The 26146-nt window shown below is 39.5% G+C and overlaps 1 protein-coding gene across 1 annotated transcript in view; it reads right to left on the reverse strand.

Annotated features, from left to right (window-relative positions):
* Positions 1 to 5428: 5428 nt before the first annotated feature.
* The window catches only part of LOC122988123 (NLR family CARD domain-containing protein 3-like), a 33295-nt gene continuing 12577 nt past the window's right edge, over positions 5429 to 26146 (reverse strand). The window contains 7 exon segments of the mRNA XM_044360283.1: positions 5429 to 5566; positions 8408 to 8955; positions 9842 to 9888; positions 10269 to 10442; positions 15856 to 16029; positions 19202 to 19375; positions 23252 to 25034. Coding sequence (XP_044216218.1) covers positions 5429 to 5566; positions 8408 to 8955; positions 9842 to 9888; positions 10269 to 10442; positions 15856 to 16029; positions 19202 to 19375; positions 23252 to 25034 — 3038 coding nt within the window.

Here is a 26146-nt window from a genome sequence, read left to right on the forward strand (position 1 = left end):
ATAAGCTTTGTGGTACTTTATTTCTTTCTGTATACTAAGAAAATACACAGGAAACACGTGTAAATCATGTGATATGTTGTCTGTTTTTGATGAGAACATAAATCTGTTGTCACAATAGAGCAATACTATAAATTTGAATTTCACTTTGTTGGTAAAATGACACATCTGAACCACTCCATGGCTAAGTTGAGCTCTTCTTTGTTTAGAAACAATATGTATATGCTAAATGTCTTTAAAGAAGCAGCCTTTACACCACTCAGGGGGTTTTGTTTTTGAAAGCAAATTGTTTTATTGGCGTATAAAGTTGCTCCCCACCCATCAAACAATGATATAGTTTGATGCGGTTTGTTGTAAGATTCCATGTCAGTTTTCCTCCTGTCCTCCCCAGTTTTTTGAGTCACCAGCCGCCACTGGTTTCAATATTATCCTGTAGTATTTTATGTATTTTGGAAAGAGTATTCTTGGTGTCCATATTATATTTTTTTTATCATAAATCTTGTTAAAGGGTGCTGCTCTTGGTTTCCTTCTCTTTTGTGAAAATTGTTGATATAGTTTTAAATTGTAAGTATTTATAAAAATTTGACTGGGCTAAATCAAATCTATTTGATATAAGGAATTGACATAATTTTTAATTAGCATTTGTGAGTATATTTGCAGTCCTTTTGATGACCAAACCTTTTAATCTATTATCCATTTTGTTTGGTTTAAATTGAGGGTCTCATGCCATTTCTCTAAGATAAAATAATTCGTTTTTTATTTTATATTTTTTACAAATTTGTGTGAGTATTATTAGTCCATCTGTTTTGCCCTTTGTATTGTGTGATATCTTTCTTATCTATAAAGGGTAATGTCTTTATTGACAGAGCTAGCTCTTTTTCTTAAACCATAAATCATAAACCACTTAGGATTTGTGTTATCATTAGTCCATTTCATTATGATCTTTATTTGTGTGGCATGAAAATGACTCTGTTCTTTAGATTTTATTAATGTTTTAAGTTGGACCCTTTTCCTTTTGTTATTCCAGATAAAATCAGTTATTATTCCATTCCATCTTTTAAAAATTTGTGAAGGAATTGAAACCAGTAGGGCCTGAAAGAGGAAGAGGAATTGTGAGAGGGCCATCATTTTAATTGTATACACGGAGCGAAGATCAACGCAGACAGTGGGTCTCCTTGTCTGGTCCCCTTTTGTATATGAAAGTGTCTTGACAGAATACTATTGACTCTCACCTGAGCGATTGGGTTTTTATAAATTAATTTTAACCTTTTACTGTTGTGAAAATATATGGCCACAAGATTCTATCAAAAGCTTTTTCTGCATCAAGTGTCACCAAAAGTAGATCTTTCTTATTTTTTGTGAATAATCAATTATTTTTAGAGTATGTCTTATATTATCAGATAAAAATCTATTAGAGATAAATCCAGACTGATCTCTATCTATTATATCTGGCAAAATATCTTTAAGCCTATTTGCTATAATAGATAATATTAGAATATAGTTATATCCTTTCCATCTTTATGAATAATTGTAATTACAGATGAATTCCATGTTGATGCCCATTTACCTGATTCTAGGGCAAAATTATAGGCTTTTAGTAATAGAGGTGTCAATAATTCTCTGAACTCCTTATAAAATTCATTAGTGTACCCATCATCTCCTGGGGCCTTCTCTTTTTTTAAATTTCCTAATTTGTTGTGATATTTCATCTTCTGTTACTGTTTTAAGATTCACATTTTGCGATAATGAGACTTGTTTTAACTTAAGGTTCTTAAGGTATATTTCCATTCTTCTCAATATCTATGTTGTTGGCTTCATCCTTATATAGTTCCTCATAGTACTTTGCAAAAGCTTCTGCAAGATTGCTTTTATCTGTTAGAATTTTTGATGTATCATCCTTTAGCTTAGTAACATAACATTTATTTTTTTGTTTCTTAAGCCTGTAGGCTAAAATTTTAATGGATTTTGGTCCTCCATTATAATGTTTTTGTTTTGTAAGTATCTCTCCACATGCTTTCCTTGAGATGTTAGCATTTTTCTCAGACTTATGTTTAAGTCCTGTTGTTGAGTCTAAGTTAGGATTTAAGACAAGATTCAGATCCCCTCCAATAATAATTGTTCCTTTTCCTTGAGTTACCTCTAAATCAGTAATTTGGTTCATAAATTCAGCGCCCTTATCTGGCGGGTAATAAATATTTATGATTATTTCTACATGTTCTATTCAGCCCGTCACTAAAACAAATCTTCCTTCGTTGTCCACCATACTATTTGTCTTCTGAAATGGTATATGAGTTTTTATAATAATAGTTACTTCTCTCCTTGATGAGCTATATGAGGAGGAAAAAACTTGAGCATTTGCAATTCTGAACACTTGGTCTTATGAAAAAAAATAAAAAATAAGGAAGGCAAACTCTTTCCCTTTCCTAAAGTCTTTCACTGTCCCTCTAGTAATTGGTTTGCTGTCATCCTAATCTTTATATGGGCAAAGGCAAAACTAAGACGTCCACAGGGGTTCTCACTTTTCTCTGTGTTTATTGGATGCTGTTATATAATTTAGGGGTAAAAAAGGAAAAGAAAAAGACAATAGCTACAGCATCAACAAAACAAATAAACTAGGCCTACATTTGCCAAAAATATATAAATTATTCAAATTTTCTTTCTTTTACTTCTTCCTTGAATAAATTAAACTGAAATAAGCAAACAAACAAACTTTTATCTTTTCTTCAGTTCTTCAGTTCCTCAGTATTCCCTCAGTATTCCACATCAGTTTAGTCTTGTCATAACCAAAATACTAAGGAAGATATGAGAAGGGAAAAGGATGAAAAGGAGAAATTTAAGTCGATGATTACATAAACACCAATAAGCTAGATGGTCATTTGAAATAGCTAGGAAAATAACTAAAAAGGGATGGAGCAGTGAGTTCGCGGTCTAATTTGTTTTTATTCTGTTTCCATAGTCAATTTCCCTCCTCTCCTTCACACTAGTTCTCTTACTTTCATTCATTTAGGCCTACTTATTATATATCAATGATCACTCACACCTAAAGATAGATTTATTCACTCCAGATAGACACTTCCAAGTTCAAGATGGCACTCAAAGAACAGCCCCATATTAGACATGGGATTCTATCTGTGATCAGCTCAGTTTATGATCCTTTTGGATATCTTGCGTCATTCACACCTCCAGCTAAACTCATACTACAGGATCTGTGTAGGAGGAGCTATGGATGGGATGATCAGATTCCCCTAACTCTCCAACAGCAGTGGATCAAATGGTTGAGACCTGAAAAGAGTGACAGCATTCAGTGTTGATAGATGCCTCAAGCTGACAAATTTTGGACAACCCATTCCACAGACAGGCGGGTACAGTTCCTGGATATGGTTACTCTATTAAACAACGTATTTACAATTTAACAATTTCATGATTCCTAATTTTGCAATTTGGATAGTGGCTTTAGTGTTCTGACAGTGAAACAAGCAGAAAAGTACTAAACATGATAGGTTTATCATGGATGATGGGATTATGTTAGTGGTACATGTCTTGGCTTAAAGGCAGTGGAATAAAAGTCTAACCAAAGTACATAACAACATACATATGATATACACACATCAACATACAACAGTAATTGTCCTTAGACATAATCTAAAACTAATCCAAGGGTTTTAAAGTCCTCTGGTCTTTGGTCTGACTGCAAACGGCAGGGGTCCATGCCATTTGTGTATGTGTGTGTGTGTGAATGGGGCATGGCATATAGTGCAGCATGTCTTGTGCCTTATACTGGGTTCCCCAGTGATCAGTCAGTTCTTGGGTTGGTCACTCAAGTCTTGAAAGTCAAAATCCACTGTGAGACAAAAGTTGGTGCCAGCTCGTCTCTGTGTGTGACTGGCTCTTAGAGGTGAGTTATAATAACCAATGGTGGGGGTTGTTTAAGCAAATGGTATCAGTTTACACTGTGGTGTGAATTGGTCTTCCTATCTTGCTGGCTCTTGTAGCTTGAAGGATCAAAGATGGTTTGGGTCAGTGGTCTGGTTTGGTGACCATGCAGGACATGGGGGTTCCTTATCTGATCCTTTCTGTTTGCAGAAGGTTGTTTAGATGGTCTGGTCAGTGAGGAGTTTAGGACTCTCACTTTATGGGCCAGCATTCCTTGGGTGTTGAAGAAAGAGCTGGTCTGTTGTTTGAGGCTTGTGCTGTCTGCCTTCGAAACATGCAGGGACTTTATCCTACAATGTAGTTGTTTGTTTTATTTAATCCTTATCTAAACCACTATGTGATTATATGTATACACATGCAGTTCTCACATTGAACACAGTGTGGAGCATTAATGCAGGAAGTGCATATAGCTAAGTTCCAGTTGGTCAACCTTGGCCCCTGCCAGTCAAGGTGGACCTTCTCTCCCGGGCAGAGGGTCAAATATGGCACCCAAAACCGGCCATCCTGCAGCTCTGGGCTTGGCCCCTTCTCAGTCACTCTCTTAAAGGTTAGATGAGGCTGTCCTGAAGATCATAGGCAATGCCAGGGCTCCCTCCACTTGTGCTAACTATGACCAGAAGTTGAGGGTCTTCTCTGCGTGGTGTCAGAATAGGTGGGAAGATCCAGCCACTTGCCAATCAAGCTGGTTCTCCACTTTCTACAGTCACTCTTGGACTCAGAAAAGGTGGCTAGCACTATTAAGGTGTACACTGCCGCTATATCTCTCTTCCATGAGGCACTGGGGGGTGTTACAGTGGAGAGACATCCCTTAGTGTCTCAGTTCATTAAAGGAGCATACTGCCTGCAACTAGGCAGGGCTTTCAGAGCTCCATCATGGGATCTCCTTTTGGTGCTAAGATCCCTGACCCAAGCTTCTTATGAACCTATAGAGCAGTCCAACCTTAAGTTTCCCGTCTCACAAAACAGCTTTCCTCTTGGTTATATGTTCTGCCGAAAGAGTGAGTGAGTTACATGCTCCATCTGGAAGAATGCTGGATGGAGGGCTAAAAACACGGGCATGTCTCTCTGGCCAAATTCCTCATTTTTGCTTAAAGGTAAACCCTCAGACAGTAAGCCAAGTGGTTGAGATCAGTGTATTTCAACTCTATCCTGCTCTCCCACAGGGGGAAGGGGGCCTGCTTACTCTGTGTCAAGTGAGGGCACTAAGGGCTTATATTGCATGCACGCAGTCTCTCAGATGCTCACACTCACAGTTATTTGTCTGTTTCAATGATAAATACCTTGGGCTCCCTGTGTCTAAACAGTGTTTATCCCATTGGATTGTTTACACTATCTCTGAGGCCTATTCTAGGCAGAACCTCTCAGTCCTGGGTAATCTGGTAGCTCACTCCACCAGAAGTGTAGCCACTTCCTTGGCCACTTTAAAAGGGGTTCCTCTTTCAGAAATCTGCAGCAGCAATGTGGAGTGCTCCCTCTACATTTTCCAGGTTTAACAGGGTCAATGTGGCATCCCCTGCACCGTTGGATTCTGCCGTTCTGCTCTCAGCTGCTGGGTGAGGATGTGATGGAGTGGAGTCCTCTGTTCCTCGCGACACTGATGGTACTCGTCATCCAAGGTGAAGACCGTCGTGGCGGTCTGAGTGAGGTTGAAATAGATCGTAAGTTATGACTATAACTATGGACCTATGAAACCGAACAATGACTGTCACCATCTCTTGTCATTCAGAAGGGGCTGAGGTGTTCTAGGCAAGAGGAAGAGGTATGGTCACCTGGATGCTCTTATAGAGAGTGAGCCAAGCATCAAGGTCAGTCACATGACTTTGTTAATATATGGTTTTGAGAATAGGCAGATGATGGCATCATTCAAGGTCAAGACCGTGGTGACGGTCATTGTTCGATCTCATCGATCCATAGTTATAGTCACAACATCACTAAAAGGATGAGATTAACTCAATTCAGATTAACTCACTTTTATTTGTTTTCTGATTCACCATCTGATTAAAAATATGTGTTAATTGTCGGTCTGATCAACAAAAGAACCATAAACAATTTCATTTATTAGGAGGTTTTTTTTGTTATTTCTCCCATTAACTTTCATTATGGATAAAATTCAGGGAGTCTGTCAGCAAGAAACACATTTTAAACACATCTATATTTTAAATCATTTATAGTCATTTCCATTCAGTCACATGTGAGGCTGAAAATTCCTAAGTGTCAGGTTTGATATGAGTTACATAATTTTCCTTTTCCCTGAAACATTTAGCTTAATAAATAATTTCCAGTGTTCAAAAGACACCTTGATCATTTTCAAGGTTATTATATAATTAATACACAATCAGAATATCAACACATACAGATGCAAATAATTAATAAGTAAACACACTCTGCCAGTAGAAATGGTTTATGTGCCTGTGAGCAGGATACAGTATAAATACAGAATGCAGGTTTTTATTCACGTGCAGGGACTGTTAAACAAGTAACAGGCTGCAGATAGAAAACAGCTGCTCTGGCAGAGATAACTGTGCACCTGTATTAGTATTAGCACAGTGCACATTAGTGCAGACACAAACTCCATCGAAAGTTGCTACAGCTGTTCAAGCTGACTGATCCGGCTGATCAGTTGTGATCAGCTGCAGCCGTCATCAAAAACAGATGTCACCTCACAGCTTCAGAGGAAGCTTCAGAGGAAAGGACGTGTAGATACTACACGTTCATGCTGTGAATGCAGCTGGATAAACTTGGGCATTTGTCTAGTAACATATTTCCTCGTTTCTTCTCTCCTTGTATCTTTTCCTTGCATATTTAGTGGCAGGGACTAAGACGCAAGGAAAGTACGCAAGCGAGGGAAATGTGGATGCAATTTAAGGGGATTAAGATGTACAGCTGGTTTCCCCTCACTCGCGTCTCTTGACAGAAGAATTAATTAATCAAACAGGACGTCCTCGCTCACTCCAGCTTCATTTTGAGGAGAAGGCAACTACTCATAATGCACAGCACATCAACTGTTACATGTGAAGAAGTCAGCTATCAATATATAGAATTTATAACATTACAAAAGAAAAACACCTGACACCTAATAACTGCATTTTTTATTATATGATTAAAGATCTACAGCAGTGTCTGGTTGTCACAGAATAAGACTCAAATATACAATTTAAATCCGTTAATTACTGAAAGAACAGAATAGTCGTAAAGGAACAATAAAAATGTTGCTTATGTTACTTATTTCAGCAGTATCTTTGGCTCCTACAACAGGTTTACACCACATTCTGTGATACATCAGATTCTGTGACACTATAAGATTAACTCTATGAAAAAGAGGTCATCAAAATATTGAGGTGCTAATGCTCTACAGACAGACCTGTATACTACTCAGATATTAACTTGGTGAGTAAAATGTTAATATTACTGATAGAAATGGACAAAACTTCTAAAGTAAAATCCAGGTTGTAATAAACCAAAATTATCCTTTCATTGCAATAAAACTAACAGTACCACAGCTCTTGGGTGAGTATAAAATTGCATCATTCATATGCCCCTTTCATGGAAGTTGTCTAAACACACATATGAAATCATTCACAAAACACTGCTGGGTTTAAGATAAAAAATCATTAACGTACAATAAGGAGACAAACAGCAGGCAGTCTCAAAAAAGGAAAATTAAATACACCTTATATAGTATTCCAAAGACAACGGAACAACATCTGATTGGATAACATTCTAAGGTAACCTATGTTCAATCAATTCACATAAGGCCATGAGATGTTACATGACCTGATCACACGTTTGCCTCATGTATGTTACATATATGGAGTTTTACTTACTTAAAACATAGGAGACTGGGGAGCCCCAAACTAAACATAGCTCTTGACATGTTTTGCTGAGCTAAAGTCCAGCACACTTTTTTTAGGCAAGAGACAAGATAGCTCCCTAGGCCCCCCAAAGAATGACAAAAGGCCTCTCTGTAGTGCACAGCAGTTTGAAGACAAAGTTGAATTAATGATTAAAAGATACAACTAGGTGTTTGACTTATTCTGCTTTCACACACGGACTTGAAAAGATCCATTATATAAAAACAACATTCCACACAAAGTCAAAGAGGAGTTAAGAAAACCAAGTGTGCAACCTAAACCTCTGATTTTGATTTGATTTAATTTATTAATTGGGACAGTGTGCAGTTTTAAACATTAAAGATGCACTGCACCGGAGTTAGCTCGAAGCTAATTTGCATCTGTAGTACCCAACAATCAAAACATACAACAGCACAACAACAAACAGTACAAAGTCAAAAAATAAAAAAACAAACAAAAAAAAAAAAACCCACACAGAACACACCATACAAAATACAAAGCTACTCACAACAGCAGATCACATACACCCACAATGTCAATTAAAAATTAATAATGTAAACTAGACTCAGTGGTCACACAGCTGATTCATCTTTAGTTGATTTTTTAATTTGTGTTGTTAAATATACATTGAGCTACTTCACTTGACATAGTGTCACAGAGGAGCCATAGTCCCAGACTCTAAACCCTGGGTAGAGCGGTTCGGTGAATTTGGTGTGGAAGGTGTGCAGGTGTGTCAGCGATCCTGCAGTAGACACCCTGTAGAAGGACAGGATGCCAGCCTCCCAGTCCAAATACACAGCCACCCTATGGCAACCTGATGAAGGAACCGGAATCGCAATACTCTTGATATTGTGATATGCAGCATACCCATGAGCAGAAAAGTGCAGACCCCAAGACATCCCATTGTATCCCATCACACAGTTGTTTCCCACACCCTTGCGACTGATGCCTTTGTAGGTCACTCCGATTCCAGCCCAGTTTCCCTCCCACTCCACCTCCCAGTAACAGCGGCCTGTCAGGCCCTGTTGGAACAGGACTTGGGTCCAGTAGTCGAACCTGTCCAGGTGGTCGGGATACGGCTGCTCCTCTCGGCCCTGGCTAACTTTTCGGTTCCCATCAGAGAGGATGAGGAGTTTGTGGGCTGTGTTAGGATCCACTGTGAGCTCACATGCATCTGATGGCAGGAAGAAGTCAAGGACATCATTTATAGCAGTAGTACTTTAGAGGGTCATTGCATTTATGGATATGAGGGTAACCAAACTAAAGTTTGAAAGTATCCATCATAGAACTGAAATCATGTTTTCTATTTCAGCTGTAGTCTATAATCTAATAAATTACATTGAAAGTGCTGTGTTCTTTTCTGCATTGTCTGAACAGCAGATTGTTTTAGCATGACGTGCACAGATAATCTCTCAAATGTGTAGAGGACTAACAAACAGAGAAACAAGCTTTCAGGTTTTCAGTCAATGTCAGTCACTTTGTTCATTAGGTGGTTCTGGATCCATCTAGCATACTGTAGATAAAGGGCAAAGTGATTCAATTTGTCCAGATGAATAAAAAGTGGAGGATGAGAACAATTAAATCCAGTGTGATAGATCAATATACATGTTAACAGAGAAAATGTGTTACATCCCTTTTATGGGGCAGTTGGAATACATACTTTCTGATTTCCCCCCCAATTATAGTTGAATTATTATACAAAATTTCAACAGTAGTTGGACAAAAGTGGTAGGCTGATAGACCAACATTGCCATTTGTTATCTTGACTTAAAAGAGGGGGAATGCTTTTCCAGGCATTTTTACAGCTCTCAGCTACTAATTGTCTAACATTTTGAATTGAATTGATAAGAGAGGTCTAGATATGCAGTAACCAAGCTAAAGACAATCTGTATGTGTGTTCCTGGAGAGAACAAATTAAATGCTAGAAAACGTGTCCCTGAGTCGCTCTCATCTATGCCTGACCAACCCTGTTACATGTGCAACACAGTTTCCTTGTTCTTTGTGTGATCCCACCACAGTCGATAGTATGTGTTACCTTACCATATAAACTCACAACTTACATTTTCTCAGTTTAGGTTTGAACCAGCATTCTGCGTTGTGGTCCACTCTGTGGGGAGGATATGGAACATACTGTCAGAAGGCAAAAAGCACGAAAGCCTGCCTGAAGGCTGGCATTTCATTATGTAAATTTGCTGACATGTTGGTCTCATATCTGAGTAAGTGCAGAGTCACTTTTCATAAAAGTCAAGACAGCAGTCTGATGAAGTCAGACCTGAAACATTTCTGTGAAACTTCAACATGACATGACAAATCTTAACCGGATGTTTGCATTTAAAGGTAAAGGCTTCAGCAGCACAAGGTTCAATACACAGAGAAGTTAAATGTGTTAATTCATTCATGTTTATTTAAAGGAGCCAGCAATGTTATAGATTATACTGTATGTTTGAAAAGGGCTTTAATCTGCCTCATGAAACATGTGTTCTTTACCTGAATTTAGTTAATTCACATCCTACTTCCTCCAGAGCATCAGAGATGAGCTTCACTCCAGACTCTCCAAGATGATTGTAGCTCAGATCCAGCTCTCTCAGGTGGGATGGGTTGGACTTTACTGCTGAAGCCAAGAAACCACATCCCTTCTCCGTAATGCAACAGAACGATAACCTGTTGACCAGCATAATTTAATTTGTTAGACTTAAAAATTGTGTTTTATTAAATTTCAGAATGCCTTAGAAGTGTAGTGATGCACCAACATCAATTGTCAGGACACTGCTCTAGTGAGGCGTGATGGCCAGATCTTTATCAACTTTGATGATGGTAGTAGCATCTCTATCAACCTACAGACCATAATGGGGATCGAAGCAGGGACCTTTTCATTGCACCTCATTCACAAACAGTGCGTATGCACATATCTGTGCTTAGACCGTGCATATTAACATCTTAAGCACATCTGGGATTCATCAATATGTTCTTACCTGAATTTGTTCTTACTCTGCAAACACATTCAGAACTGCCTTAGGCCATGCATACACAGAAATCATGAACATCCTATGGTCTTAAAAAATGATATAGTCAATATTTATTCAATGTAAATAGTACATTAGAACCACAATTAATTAAAAACATGATTGGGCCTAAAAATGCAAAATTTAAAAGTGTGAAATTACTAATAATACACTATTTATTTACTAATTGAAATATTAATAGCTAAGACCTTGTAATCAATAATTCATCATTATAAATGTAATGAAATTAATAATATATTAAAATTGTCCGGTTCCCGCTTTTAGATGACAATCGCTTATATATTGGAATTTCTATATTGGACTGTGACACTGATTAATTTCTCCCATCAGATTTTGCTGTGATATATGCAGCTGGTTAACCAGCAGCTTGTTCAGTGTCCTCACAGCCTGACAGTTCAGAGCTGGATATGGGGAAGGGTTCAGTGGGCAATCAGACGTTCAGTCTTATGAGGAATCTTGTCAGCCCAGCGAAGCTGGTAAACAAGACGTTTGATAAGCTTGTTAAGCTGTTGAAGGACCATTTTAACCCCAAACTCAGCGAAATTGTGCAGCACTACAAATTTCACTAAAGAAATAGGAAGCTGTAAGGAAACAGTCATGGAATATGTCACTGCTGAGGAAATGAGCACAAGATTGCAACTATGGAAACAAGTTATCAGAAATGCTAGGTGACAGACTGGTTTGTGGGGTTGGAGATGATTGCATACAGCAATGGTTGTTGTCAGAGCCAGATTTGACCTACGACAAGGCACTGAAGCTTGCCCATGCGATTGAGACAGCCAGCAAAGACGTGAAAGACTTATAGTCGCTGGAGTCTGCACCCTTGCACACAAGTGCACCTCAGGCATTGCACAAAATGTCAGCGAGGCAGGGCCCCAGTAAGCTGCAGAGCAGCACAGAGCTGGGGACTGTAGGTTTGTCAAAGAAACCTGTCACAAGTGTGGTAAGACTGACCATATTCAGGAAGCGTGCAGGTCCAAAGGCTCAGCTAGCACTTCAAAGGCAAAAGGTGGTGGAGTACAACAGACAAGTAAGCATGTGAAAACTTAGGAAGAAAACTATGTCAGCAATGGGGAAGGCGAAAAAGAAGACATCGACACAGATTAGGTCATGTTCACATTGTACAAAGTGGATGAAATAGACATACTGAAAGAGAGGCCATTTGTAGAGACACTGACAGTTAATGAGATCGAAATGCAGTTTAAAGTGGACTCAGGATGTGGGGTAACAGTAGTGAACCACACTGTGTACAAAACTTTATGGGGGGAAGAGGTACCAGAACTACAGCCATGCAGAGTGAGACTCAGAACATACACAGGACATAGTGTAACTGTTTTGGGAGCAGCTAGGGTCAAGATGCAGCATAAAAAGTCAGTGACAAACCTACCTTTGGTAGTTGTGACAGGGATGGGCCCTAGTCTGGTTGGCAGGAACTGGATTAAGAGGCTGGGCTTACAGTGGAGACCAGAACCCCAAATCCACCATTTTAGAGAAGAGACCTTAGAGGAGGTATTTGGGGATTATGAGGAGGTTTTCAAAAAGGAGCTAGGGAGATTCAAAGGGCCCCCAGCTAAAATATATGTGCACAAGGAAGAAACCCCCAGGTTTTTGAAAGCTAGACCTGTCCCATATACAATGAGAGGAAGGGTTGAGGCCGAATTCGACTGTCCCCTAGCCCAGGAGATCTGAGTCACGCTTATCACCAAATCCCTTTGGATGAGGAAGCAAAAAAATATGTTACCATAAATACACACAAAGAGTTGTTCACGTACCGGATGCTACCTTTCAGAGTATCATCTAGCCTAGCTATTTTCCAACGGACCAAGGAGGGACTGCTACAGGGCATCCCTCTTGTGGCCATTTTCTTGGACAACATCCTGCTAACAGGGAAAGACGACCAAGAGCATTTGCAGACTCATGCCATAGTTCTGCAGCGCTTATGGGATGGTCTCAGGCTCAAGAGGACCAAATGCTTGTTCATGAGGGAGGAAGTTTCTAGGTCATGAAGTGGATGCAACAGGACTGCACCCAGTCCTTGAGAGGATGAAATCAAACAAGGAGGGACCCTACACCTTCATATGTTACAGAGCTAAAGGTATATCTAGGACTGTTAAACTATTACAACAAGTTCCTGCCAAATCTGTTAACTGCCCTTGCTCCAGTGCACAAACTGCTACAAGAAGACACTAAGTGGCAGTGGGTAGAGGCAAAAGAGGCAGCACTTGAAAAGCCAAAAGAAACCTCAATTGTGAGGTGCTGGTGCATTATGACCAAGAGAAAGCCAATGTGTTATCATGTGATGCATCACCATATAGAATAGGTACAGTGCTGCCACACCACATGCCAAATGAAACTAAAAGACCCATAGGATTTACATCACGGACACTCAAAGCTGCAGAGAAGAACTACTCACAACTGGATAATGAAGGACTGGCAGTGATGTTTGGAATAAAATGTCTCCTCAAGTACATTTATGGACAGAAGTTCACCATAGTGACAGATCATAAGCCTTTGTTGTCACTTTTCGGTGAGATGTGAGCAGTACCACAAATGCAATCGCCCAGGATCCAATGGTGGGCTTTAACCTTGAGAGCCTACAAATATACAGTAGTGTACAAAGAAGGAAAGCACCACAACAATGCAGACGCCCTGAGCCACCTGCCCTTGCTGAAGAAACCTGACCTGGAGATGCCAGAAGAGAGGGTTCTTATGCTGGAGAGCTCTGACATCACATTAGTGACTGCTGATCAAGTGAAAGTATAGACTGACAAGGATCCAATACTTTCGCAGGTGCAGGAAATAGTACACAGAGGCTGGTCATCAGAACTAAAAGGGATGGAATTTGCCCCCTGTGCAGTGAGGAAACACAAACTCAGTATCCAGAATGAGTGTGTGTTCTTGGTGAGAGTAATTATGCCAAAGCCAGGCCGAGAAAATGTCTTGAGCTTCATCAATATCACCCGGGAGTATCCAGAATTAAAGCATTGGCCAGGAGTTATGTATGGTGGCCAAAGCTGGACAAGGAGGTGGAGGATACCGTCAAGGCCTGTACAACATGTCAAGAGCACCAAAATGTTCCGCCACCAGCTCTGTCACACCACTAGGACTGGCCAGACAAGTCCCGGGGTTGTATTCATATGGATTATGCCGGACTGTTTATGGGAAAGATGTTTTTTGTGCTCACAGATGCACATTCAAAATGGATGGATGTATATCCAGTGAATTCTGCCACTTTAGTCACTACAATTGAGTGCCTGTGTACCAGTTTCAGTAACCATGGACTGCCTGAATTGTTGGTGTCTGATAATGGCACTTGTTTTGTCAGCACAGAGTTCAAAGACTGTCTGAGTAAAAATGGTATCCGTCATGTGACCTCTGCACCCTATCATGCCTCCAGCAAGGGGTTAGCAGACAGGGGTTACATTTAAAAGAATATTTGACAGTCAAAGTAGCCAGAATGTTATTTAGCTACTGAGTGACTCCTCAGACTACAACAGGTCTATCACCAGCAGAGCTGCTTCTCGGGAGGAAGCTATGTTGCAAATTGGATTTAATCCACCCAGACCTAAAGAAGAAAGTGCTAGAAAAACAAGGAAGGCAAATAAGAGATCATGACAAAAAGGCAACGGGACGGTAGTTCAAAACAGGAGACTCAGTACTGAGTGGATTCTGGGAATCATAAGTGTTGGTGACAGGACCAGTGTCATACAAAGTGATGTTGGGTGATGACAGAGTAGTTAGGAGACATGTGGACCAGATTCATGCTTACTACCAGAGACCAGAAATAGGCAACGAGAGACAACAGGCTAACTCGACTCAGCTGAGTCAGACCGCCACAAAGGAAGAGGCATGGCTGGATGTTGAGGATGCTGGAGAAGCCAGCAGCTACAGGAAGCTGCAGGAATATCAGAGAAAGACCCAGGGACTATGGCAAATACAAGTCCAGTGAGGAGACAGTCAAAAAGGGAAACTAAGTTGCCCAGTTACCTTAAAGACTTCCAGCTGAACTAAGAGAGGACTTATTAATACTGTTGCTAAGCATCTGAAAAAAAAAGAAAAAATGTTATAATGTTCCTGTTTGATTCACAGAACCTGCTTAAGGGGGGGGGGGGGGGGGGGGGGGGAATGTTGTAAATGTAAAATTGACAGTACTGAATGCTATTCCACTAGTCCACCAGGTGGCACTGTGATATTGAGGTTGTTGCCAGTTGAGAATCAGGCAAATAGAAGAAGAAATCAGTTTGTGCTGTGCAATGTAGAACTTTTGTAACCAGGCTGCACACTTCTTTTGCCAGGAGCAAAATAAAACTCCACTCTGTTAAACTGTTAAAAAAAAGCCTCTCGTGAGTTACTAAATGGACATACTGCATGGTAGTGGTGCAACAGGTATGCAGGCTGTTTACAGGATTCACAATCAGGCTCCAAATGGTTGTGCCAATGACGTGTTTACCAGCCAAATCTGCCTTTTCTGAGTTCTACTTCTGCATTTCAATAGCAGTAAAGTTTTTCTACAATTTTACCATCATGGCTCTTTGCAAGGAGTGACAACTCTCCACTGCTGCACTTCTCCAACAGAGCTGTCCTCATAAAGAGAAATGGGGGTGTGACAGTATGCTAATTGCATGCGCCTGACAATTTAGAATGACTCTGATGCACTAACATACACACAGCAGTAAGAACAAAATTGGCCAGTGTGCACATATCATGAATCCAACGGTAATTTTGTGTGCGCACTTAGTGGAACCTGATATGTACAAGCACACACTTTCCTGAGGTGAAGTCTAATCAGTCAAACGCCATACACCCTTATAAGCTTGATAGTCCTTTGAAAGAAAACAGTTGTGAGGGAGACAAGGTAAATGACAGCCCTAATTCAGGCAATAACTGTATGTTTTTAGGTGAAAGTATGTGGTACTCATTACAGTAGGTGCTACAAACAAACAGTGACGAATAAAAAAAACAGAAGACATGAGTGTGCTTTGCTTAAGTGAGCACAGTAATAATTATATTATTAATTCTTAAAACTCTGTAGGATATTAGGAAAATGTTACCTGAGAGTTTCCAGTTTACAGCCCACATTTCCCAGTCCGGTGCAGAGCAGCTGCACTCCTGAGTCTTCAATGTCGTTGTCACTCAGATCGAGCTCTCCGAGGGGTGATGAAGGACAACTCAGGACTGAAGCCAGGCTCTCACAGCATCTCTGGGTGAGACTGCATCGGTTCAGCCTGAAGGGACAAACAAGATAGGCAAAGTCATTATGATAGTGAAAGTTGGTTGGAGCCCAGGAGGTGTTATGGAGAGAAAAAAAATTGCTCTTAAATAATAATTCATGTTCACAAATTACATCATTTGCACTCTCAATTTTATCTAATTTTGGGCTTGAAACATCTGCTCTCTTGCTACCTAAACAGATCTCACACCAAATAAGAGGAAGCCACAAAAGCACTCCTTGAAGGTTCCCTGTGGTGATTCTAGTAGTGCTTCAGAGCAAAGTTTGCATTAGATGGTTTTGTCTGTATTGTGCATGCACATGAGGATGCACATGTACGCATATGCATGTGGGTGATCCGATACATGTTCCTGTCAATGGTTTGCCACTACTTCACAGATCTACAGATGGCGGTAATGTGCCAAGAAATTATTTGTTATTAATGTATTTATTGGGACCATGCACAACCCTGCCCCAGCAAGAGCAAGGATGAAGAAGAATGCAAGATAGTAAACATGCATGTAAACAATGCAGGTTTCAAACATTTAAGAAAAATCTGCTTTTCATGAGGAAGGAAATGGATTCAACACACTTTTTTAAACCTCAAGGATACACACAATGAACTTTTAATGAATAATATACATTAGCCGTATAGCTTAACTAGGCTTCCTCCGCCTTCCTCCAGAAGGTCAGGCCCCCCCCCCCCCCCCCCCCCCCCCCCCCAACATTCCAGCTCCAAGGCTGGTCCATAAACATTACAGAGAACACCACAATTAGTGTAACTTTAGTTGGCAGAAATGTGCACACAGGCACACAGACCAAAATCACAAACACCTTTCATGTATGTTGAGTTTAGCCTCTCTCAACTGTGTAGGATTGTGTCTCCAAATTTAGAATGGGTCTGTGTGCAATTTCATGCATGTGTCAAAGCAGTGGTAACTTACTTGATTATTTCGAATTATTAATTATCCTGTCATAGCAACAGGATCTAATGGTAAATTACATTCTGTACTTTTCTAAACATCTGACTGATAAGTTGTAACACACAGATTCCAAATTTATCCAGTCAAATCATTCAGGAAGAGCACTGAGCTCCATCAGAAATTTCAGGATATTTTTATTTTAGTGTAATTAAAAGTCCAAACTCCTTTTTCAATGGAGTGACAAAGTATTTGGGTTTTTTTCCCTGTCAAATGTATTATTACAGGGAGATTTTCAGTTTTGATGCTTAAAGGTTCTATATGAAGGAATCAGAAATTCCTTCTGGATTAGTGACATCTGTGGCCATTAAATAAGCCACCGCCCAACTTGCACAAATATGCTTTAATCAACCACCTGTACCTGACCTGAGCTACAAACTGCCAACTTTTTTTTTTTTTTTACCAACTGTGTTTACTTAACACCAGTAGGCTCTGTGAGCTGTGGCTGGGGAGCAACGAATTGCGGCTGGGCAGCAGCGAGCTGTGCCCAGGGAGCAACGCGCTGTGGTTTTGTTGTGAAATGTGTGCTTATTATGACCTTTGGACTACCAACAGGAAAACCAAAAGAGGTAAACTATGTTCTGCTATTTCTCTGGAGCTCATTTTTCTGCCCCTCTGTTAAGGAAATAATGTTGTTTTAGCTGTGTTTGTGCTCTCAGGGGTTGAACTACGAAGCAAGTTCAACATACCCAGGCTTTCTTTGTGTGAGCTGGATCAACAAACCCTAAACTCACGATCAGAGATCAGTGGTATCACGACGGTGGATATGAACTTTCTTTGTTAACCCAGGCTTTCTGCTTCAGGCTCTGTGCGTGTCCCCATTAAAGGGGGCGTTTGGCGCATCATTTGACTCTTTTTCTGCACAAAATGGACCGATCGCGTGCCGCCTGCTTCAGTCAGGAGGAACAGATCATTATAACGGAGAGCTATGAATAATATAAATACATTATCACAGCAAATAGCAACGCTGTTGCTACAAATAAGGTGAGAAGGTCTCATTTTTTACGTTACATTACTACTCGTTCACTCATTGGCAATAAAAAAACATTAATACATGTAAATTGCTTCACAATTCTACATATAAAACCTTTAAATTAAATGTCTCACAATATTTGCTGTAGCAACATTATTGTGTGCATAGATGCATTTCCACATACTGTAAGTGAATAACAAAAACACATGACGGCAGATTGTAAGAATGAAAAAAGTAGTAGTAATAGAAGAGTAAAATAAAAATGTCCTAACAGATCTGTTGGAGCTTGGGTCTCAACCTGAGGACGGTTATTCTATACGATTTGACTGGATAAACCTGGATACTCTGTGTTAGATTCTGACCAATCCTGTCACCATGACAGGATAATTAACAATTATAAACAATTAATGAAGTTACCAGTACTGTGCCACATGTGAAAATGTGCACCATTCTTAATTTGATAGATGGCTACAGGTATTAACAGGACAGAATCCTACATATCCTATATACAAACAGTTGTGGGCAATAAACAGAACATCAGCAGTGACATTTCTGCAAAACCCCAGATTATTCAATGACATGTTAACATAACTGGAGAGATTTATTAATCCAATGCATTATAGACTGCAAAATTGTATGGTGAAAGATTCTAAACCGAGCGTATTTGAAAGGTGTTTTGTGATTTTAAAGAGGTGTGTGCGTGTGTGGCTTTTGTGCTCTGTGTAATGTGTATGGACCAATCTTGGAGCTGGAATGTTGAAAAAAAAAAACTGACGTTGTCCAGTGTGCAAAGAAAGCCTAGTTAACATTTACTGCTACTTTATATATTTCATCAAGGAGAGGCTGTTTGGCTTCCTCTTATTTGAATGAAATTTGTTTGGGCGGCAAGAGAGCAGGACAGACACAGAGCTAGAAAGCAGGTGTCTCACCCCAAAAACAATATTAAATTGTGAGCACAAATTAATAAACTGTGCGCACAAATCCGCTTGTTTTTCTTCATGACACATCCCTGGCTCTGTAGCATCTCTAGAGCCACAAAAATACATCATTGTTGGCTGATGTTAAATTAGCAGTGAAAAAATATTAAAAACTGGACAATATACAAAAACAAACAATGCATAAAAATAAACTTAAATATTAAAATCACTTAATTTTGATATGTGAAAAAGTATCAATCAGGATAAGTTTAACATGATTGTAAGTTTAAAATTGAACTGTCAACAAGACTTGCTCACGTCAGTGTCTTCAGTCTGCAATGTGGCCTCTGGAGTCCGGGGCAGAGAAACTCGATTCCAGAGTCATGTAAGATGTTGTCACTCAAGTTTAAATCACACAGTTCTGAAGTTGTTGAGCTGAGAGTGGAGGACAGCTTCTGACAGCAGTTTGCTGTGAGATTACAATCATTCAACCTGATAAACAGAAAGACAAAGTCAATTAAAATTTTAAGTTTGTATAACATGGTGCAAAATAACTTATACTTTAAAGTGTAAGGCTGTAAGTATATGTTTAGTTCAGAAAATAGTAACAAATCAGTAACACTTAATTTGAAGGATGTGTGCATAAGGCTAACACTCCTATAACTCTGTCATGAAAAATGAAATGAATATTTGAACAATTGATTTGTATGACTGTTTATACATTTCATTGATAATGTCACTTTGAGTGTAAAGTTGACACTACTCAAATGATCAGGGCCATAGCTACCATTGAGAATATCCTGTATTTTTCTTAGAATTTTGGGGTTTTAGCAACCTGTGGGGAATTTATATTCTTACTGAAAGTCTAGGCTAATTAAGACTTTTATGACTGGAGGTTTTTAAGCTGATTTATATGCCAGAGTGTTAACCTTTAAATTGGTAACTCTGCTAAAAAAGCATGTACATTTAGCGTACCATGTGAAACATATTTCATGTCACTGAAACTGCATTTAGACCATGTTGGAAAGCAGAATTGACAGAAAATATAATTAAACAAGTGACTGAAAAAATTAAACATGAAAAATGAAAATAACTAACTGTATTCAAGTACAGAGGTATCATCTGGAATATAGATTATTACACTATTAAATATAATAGCTCTGGGCCGCCCTGGTAGCCTGGTGGTTAAGGCGCATAAAGTACAATTTAGAAAATTTTAGACATATTAGAAACTGTCTCTCTTTGGACACAGCCAAGATATTTATGCAGCTATGATTCTTTCCCATATGTCTTATTGCATCACATGTTGGGGACAGGCTAGAGAAACAGCCATAAGACCTCTTGAGTCCTTATACAAACAAACGCTAAAAACTTTGGACAAAAAGCCAATGCATTTCCATCACTGTAGGGTACTGGAGAAACACAATTTACTGAGCTTTGAGAATTTTAGATTATTCTCAAATTTGTGCCTAATTTATAAAATTTGAAATGGTTTGGTCCCTCCTCCACTACATGACTTTGTGTACACTCACTCAGTAAGTTCTATTAGATCCTCCAGAATATCCTCTATGTAAGATTGTACCAGACCATTTCGTCACACTGCATTTGGGCAGTCAGCTTTCTCTGTGAAAGCCACAAGTGAAAAGTCCTATCTGATGATATGAAGAGCTGCAGTTCCATCAGTACGTTCAAAACCAAATTAAAAATCTGCTAAAAACTACTCAGCTCTGTAACCACTGACCCTTAATTTCATCTCATGGTCTTCTCTTAGCGCAAATAATCTTGCTTTTAATTTGACAAGCTTAAATTATTCATTTCTAGTTGAAATTGTGGCTATATGTGATGTGCTGTTGTGTGTCGCGTTGTATTTTGTATTATGTGTTCTGTGTGTTTTTTGCTCTATACTGTTTGTTGTTGTGCTGTTATATGTTTTAATTGTGACCTGCTGAAGGGACTGCAGATGAAAATTAGCTATAAGCTAACTCTGGTACAGTACATCAAATGGTAACATTTGTGTTTAACACTGTACATGGTCCTAATAAATACATAAATAAATAAATAAATAAACATAAGTGCAACATCCATGGCTCAAGGCCAGTGAAACCTTGTTGCATGTCATGCCCCTCTCTCTATCACCCTATGTCTCCCTACACTGTCTGTAAAATAAAGGCATAAAAGACAGAAAAAATAATTCAAATTAAAAAAAAAATGTAATAGCTCTTTCATTACATTTTACTTGACTATACACTGTACATAATAGCATTTCAGCATATTTGTTGTGTAGTAACATTGTTATATTTATACAAAGTTTCCAAACTCTGAGTCAAGGAAATCATTTATGGCAGCAATGGACAGAGTTTGCTACTGCTTTAATGTAACTGTAATATACTCGCCAATTGTCAGCTTGTGTTTTCAATCAATTTGCGATGTCTGTCATGACATTATCCAAGGGACATTATCCAATGTCAAAAAGATTTAGAGCAACTTTGCATTAAAAGTGACATGAAGAAAAATGACAGTTAACATGAAAAAGCTCAATTCATGTTCTTGTCAGTTTTTATGACATCGTTATGCCACCCTACTGCACACCACCTCAAATAAAGTGTAACCAAAGTATCTTATAGAGGATGCATAAATCATACTGGCACTAGTTGTTTTCATAATATCAATGTGTGTGATTGAACTAAATGTTAAAGGGAACCTTTAACTCTCTATGCTATGCTATGCTCTTCTTTATTTTCAGTCATATATATAATGTTACAATGTTGGATTTTCAGTCATATATATAATGTTACAATGTTGGATGTTCATATTAAACGTGGCCAAAATGTCAAATAATGAGGTAAACATATGTAGAAGTAATCCCTGTGAGACTGCACTGAACGCTATGTTTCCAGTGTTTTTTTCTACTTTCAGCCTGAGCCAACTGGACATCTGATCTAACATTATGATGTTTTTCCATTGTTTTGGGGGTAGTCACACTTAGCCACGACCGGAGTGGAGCTGGCACACTGTGAGTGTTTTTCCATTACACAGCAGGGCAAAGTAAAATAAGTAGTTTACCGGTTGGAGGTGTGCTGGGCATCTGCAGCTCTTCATCAAACATCATCATCAGTGTGGCTCTTTCTGCTTGTACTGACTGATCTACACAAACAGCTCCAGCTCCTCTACTGTTATTTAGTCATTTAAAAGCTTTTAATGAAATGTTGGGTTTGCATCAGTGGTAACTTAACACAACTCTGATATGGTTGCCCCTCAGCAGGCTTCTGGAAAGCTGGCCAATCAGAACAGAGTGGGCTCATCAGAAGAGGGGGGGGGGGGGGGGGGGGGGGCCTTAAGAGAAAGGAGCTAAGACTTTCTGTTAGAGACAAAGGCTGTACTGAGGGGCTGCATAAAGGGCCAATATAAGATAAATAAGGAGTTTTTTTGAACTGAGAATCATGAAAAGCTACTTTAGTGGAGTCCCAGAATACAAATATAGAGCTGAAAATGAGCATAATAGGTCCCTTAAAAGTTAAAAAAAATGTAAAGAAAGGAATGAAACAATGAAGCAGTGATGGTTCCCAATTTTGTAACAGTGCCCAATAGTGTCCAAATCCCTTCTGTTTTCAAGAGAACCTGGCTGCACCAACATGGATTTATACAAGAAGTCACGTGACATCAGTAATCGGAAGAAGTTGCCTTTTTTCCAATTTAAAAAAAAAACGTTATTTAAATAGGTTACTAACGACAACTGATGCCTGGGGGATTTTTTCTGCCTTTCCCCATCATCTCTTGCTTATTTTAAATTTTTATTTTAAACAACAAGAGTTGCTTTCTTAATTTAGTTTAAATTATATAATTTATATAAGTTCTGCGTGTCGTTTGTCCAAGTGGTGTTGCCGTACCTAGTTGTCCAAGATGGCAGACCCACTCTTGCATGTGCTACTCAGGTCGGGCAGCGACAAGCCTTCCTTAACTCCAAGCTGTGGATTAGCTATGCTAACTTTCACAAAATAGCATTTAATTGTTTAATTAACACAAATGAACAAAGTGACAGATAATGGCAGTTTTAAACCTAGTTTCATTTGATAAACTTAAAGCTTAGTATTTTACTTGTTCCAAATATCCCTCTAATTGTAGAGTAGAACCACTTTCACCTGTTGTAATTCCCTGTCTACTGATGACTATCGTGGTTGACATCCACCATGTTGGTGCAGCCTGGTCTCTATCACTTTTTTCCTGCTCACAGTCAAGTTGAAAATTTAGGGTTGGGGGTGTTGTTGGGCACTAAATCAAAATTAGGGTGTGTACTTTTAAGAAGGAAAGACCAAAGGGAAAGCTAAAATAATGTCAGATATCAAATGTCTGATTTGCAGATATACTTGCATTGCTGATCTGTAGGCTTTGACGGCTGGTAGGAGCCTCAGAAGGCCTTCTTCTGTCCTGGAGTATTTCTTGAGAACAAACTGCTCAAGCTGCTCTTGTGAGGTCAGCAAAACAAAGACCAGAGCTGCCCACTGAGCTGCAGAGCACTGGTCCAACGCAGAGTCTCGGTCTGACTTCAAGTAGCTCTGGATCTCCTCCAGCAGAGAGTGGTCGTTCAACTCATTCAGACAGTGGAAGAGATTTATACACCTGTCAGAATGAGGAGTCTCCCTTATTCTCTCCTTGATGTATTTGATGGTTTCCTCGTGACTTTGGGAGTCGCAGGTTTCTACTTGTATCTTCAGGCCTCTGAGCAGAGCCTGACTGGACTCCAGAGAGAGACCGAGGAGGAAACGCAGGAAGAGATCAAGGTGGCCGTTGTTGCTTTGTAAAGCTCTGTCCACTGCAGCTTTGTGCAGTTTGGATACAGGCTTTGTTTGAGTCATCTGTTCAGAGCTGATCATCAGGTTTACACCGGACACCTTATACATCACATGGACATACAAAGCTGCGAGAAACTCTTGAACTGACAGATGCACAAAGCAGAAGACTTTGTGCTGCATGCAGGACTCTTCCCTGAAGACTTGAGTGCACATTCCTGAGTACACAGATGCTTCTTTGACATCAATGCCACAGTCTCTGAGATCCTCCTCGTAGAAGATCAGGTTGCCTTTCTCCAGCTGCTGGAAGGCCAACTTCCCAAGTGACATGATCACCTTGTTATTCCCCTGGGCGTCCAGTTCTTGCTCCTTGCCATACTTGACATGCTTCTTTGTGGTCTGATGAGCCAGAAAGTGGATGTACATCTGAGTCAAAGTCTTTGGCATTTTTCCTCCTCCTGCTTTGGCACACATGTTTCCCAGGACGATAGAAGAAATCAAGCAAAACACCGGCACGTGGCACATGATGTAGAGACTTCTTGCTGATTTTATGTTTGCAATTACTCTTTTGGCCAAGTTTTCATCTTCAATTTTCTTGTGGAAGTACTGCTCCTTCTGTAGGTTGTTGAAGCCTTGTATCTCAGTCACCCGGTCAACATACTGTGGAGGGATGCAGCTGGTGGCAGCAGGTCGGGTAGTTATCCACAGACTGGCTTCTGGTAGCAGGTTTCCTGCAATTAGGTTTGTCAGCAGAACATCTACTGAGGCTGCTTGTGTAGCATCACAACATCTCCGATTCCCCTTGAAATCCAGAGGGAGTCTGCACTCGTCGAGACCATCCAATATGAACAGCACTTTGTACATATTCAGGTCTTTGATTCCAGATTCTTTCAGGCCTGGAGAGAAGTCACACAGGAGCTCCATCAAGTTTCGTTCCTCATTTTTAAACAAATTCAGCTCCCTAAAAGGAACTGGAAACAGGAGCTGAATGTCTTGATTGGCCTTCCCCTCTGACCAGTCCAGCATGAACTTCTGAACCAGCACTGTTTTGCCAATGCCTGCTATTCCCTTGGTGAGCACTGTTTTGATTGTTTTGTCTTGTTTGGGTAAAGGCTTGAAGATGTCATCACCTTTGATTGGCGTTTCAGTGGGCCTTGGTCGGTTGACAGCTGTCTCAATTTGTCTCACCTCATGGTCAGTTTTGATCTCACTAATGTCTCCATCCACTACATAGAGTTCTGTGTATATCTTGTTGAAATTTGTGACATTTTCTTGATTTGTTAACCCTTCAGCCATGTGCTCAAATTTCGCTCTCATACAGAATTTAAGTTTCCGCTGATACATAATCAGTGCTCCATAATACCCTAAAAGGATGAAAATGAGTCATTAGTCATAACAACTTTAACAAATTCTTTTTCTCTTAAAGGCTGCCAATATTCATAGTAATGAAGGAGCATATCAAACAAATATTACTGTGTGTATATATATATATATATATATATATGTGTGTGTGTGTGTGTGTGTGTGTGTGTGTCTGTGTGTATTTTTTTAATTCCATTTGTTTTCTCCCCCTTTGGAATGCCAAATTCTCTCTGCTAATTCTACTGTTGTCTTTTAAGGCTACAGAAAGACATGTTTTACCTTTGTGTAAAATGTGTTACAATCTCCCAACAACTGTACAGACATCCAGACATCCTGCTCCAACGAGCAACAATTCTTTCGTTCCATCCAAAAGACAGGGCTAAAATGGCCACATAAAACCAGGGCCATGCCAGAGGTACATATAGGAGCCATATTAATATTTACAGTAGAATATTATTTGATATCAATTATATATATGCCGTATTTCCTTCACTCTTTATATATTATGTTTAATCCAAGTCTATGTTTAGTTATATCTTATGTATTTGTGTGTTACAGGTAATGCACTCGGAAATACATGCCTGTTTCTTCAGTACCGACTGCAGTCACTTAACATGCGCTTTAAGGCAGTTAGTGGCTCACCGGTGGAATGGCAAGAGTGGAGTCACACCATTTTTGTGGAACTTTTTGTGAAATTTGTGGATATTTTTTGGAGTTAAACATAAATAATGGAATATACAGAGATAAACTGTTATTTTCTTTGGTAAAATCTTTTACTGCCATCAAATTTATTTTTGTATGAAAGAAAATGGATTAATAAACCACTTTTTGCTTTCATCTACAAAAGGAGTTGGTACGAGCTGTGTGGATCTAGAATAAGAAATACATGTCAACTAAAGTTTACACTCTCCACAAAATTTTGGATTCTACAGTAGCGCTACCAGTAATCAAATGCTAGGACTGTGTGGACTAGCTTTAGCTGAGTTTAGGATCTCCCTTTCCCTGCTCTAAGATTGCATGCAGGCAAGCCTCATTGTTATCCTAAGAACTGATAAAAAGCATTCTTCTACTGTACTGCTGCCCATATCTTTGCAAAAACCTCCTGGCTCCCATT

The sequence above is a fragment of the Thunnus albacares genome, chromosome 8 (assembly GCF_914725855.1).
Source record: "Thunnus albacares chromosome 8, fThuAlb1.1, whole genome shotgun sequence".
Taxonomy (NCBI): domain Eukaryota; kingdom Metazoa; phylum Chordata; class Actinopteri; order Scombriformes; family Scombridae; genus Thunnus; species Thunnus albacares.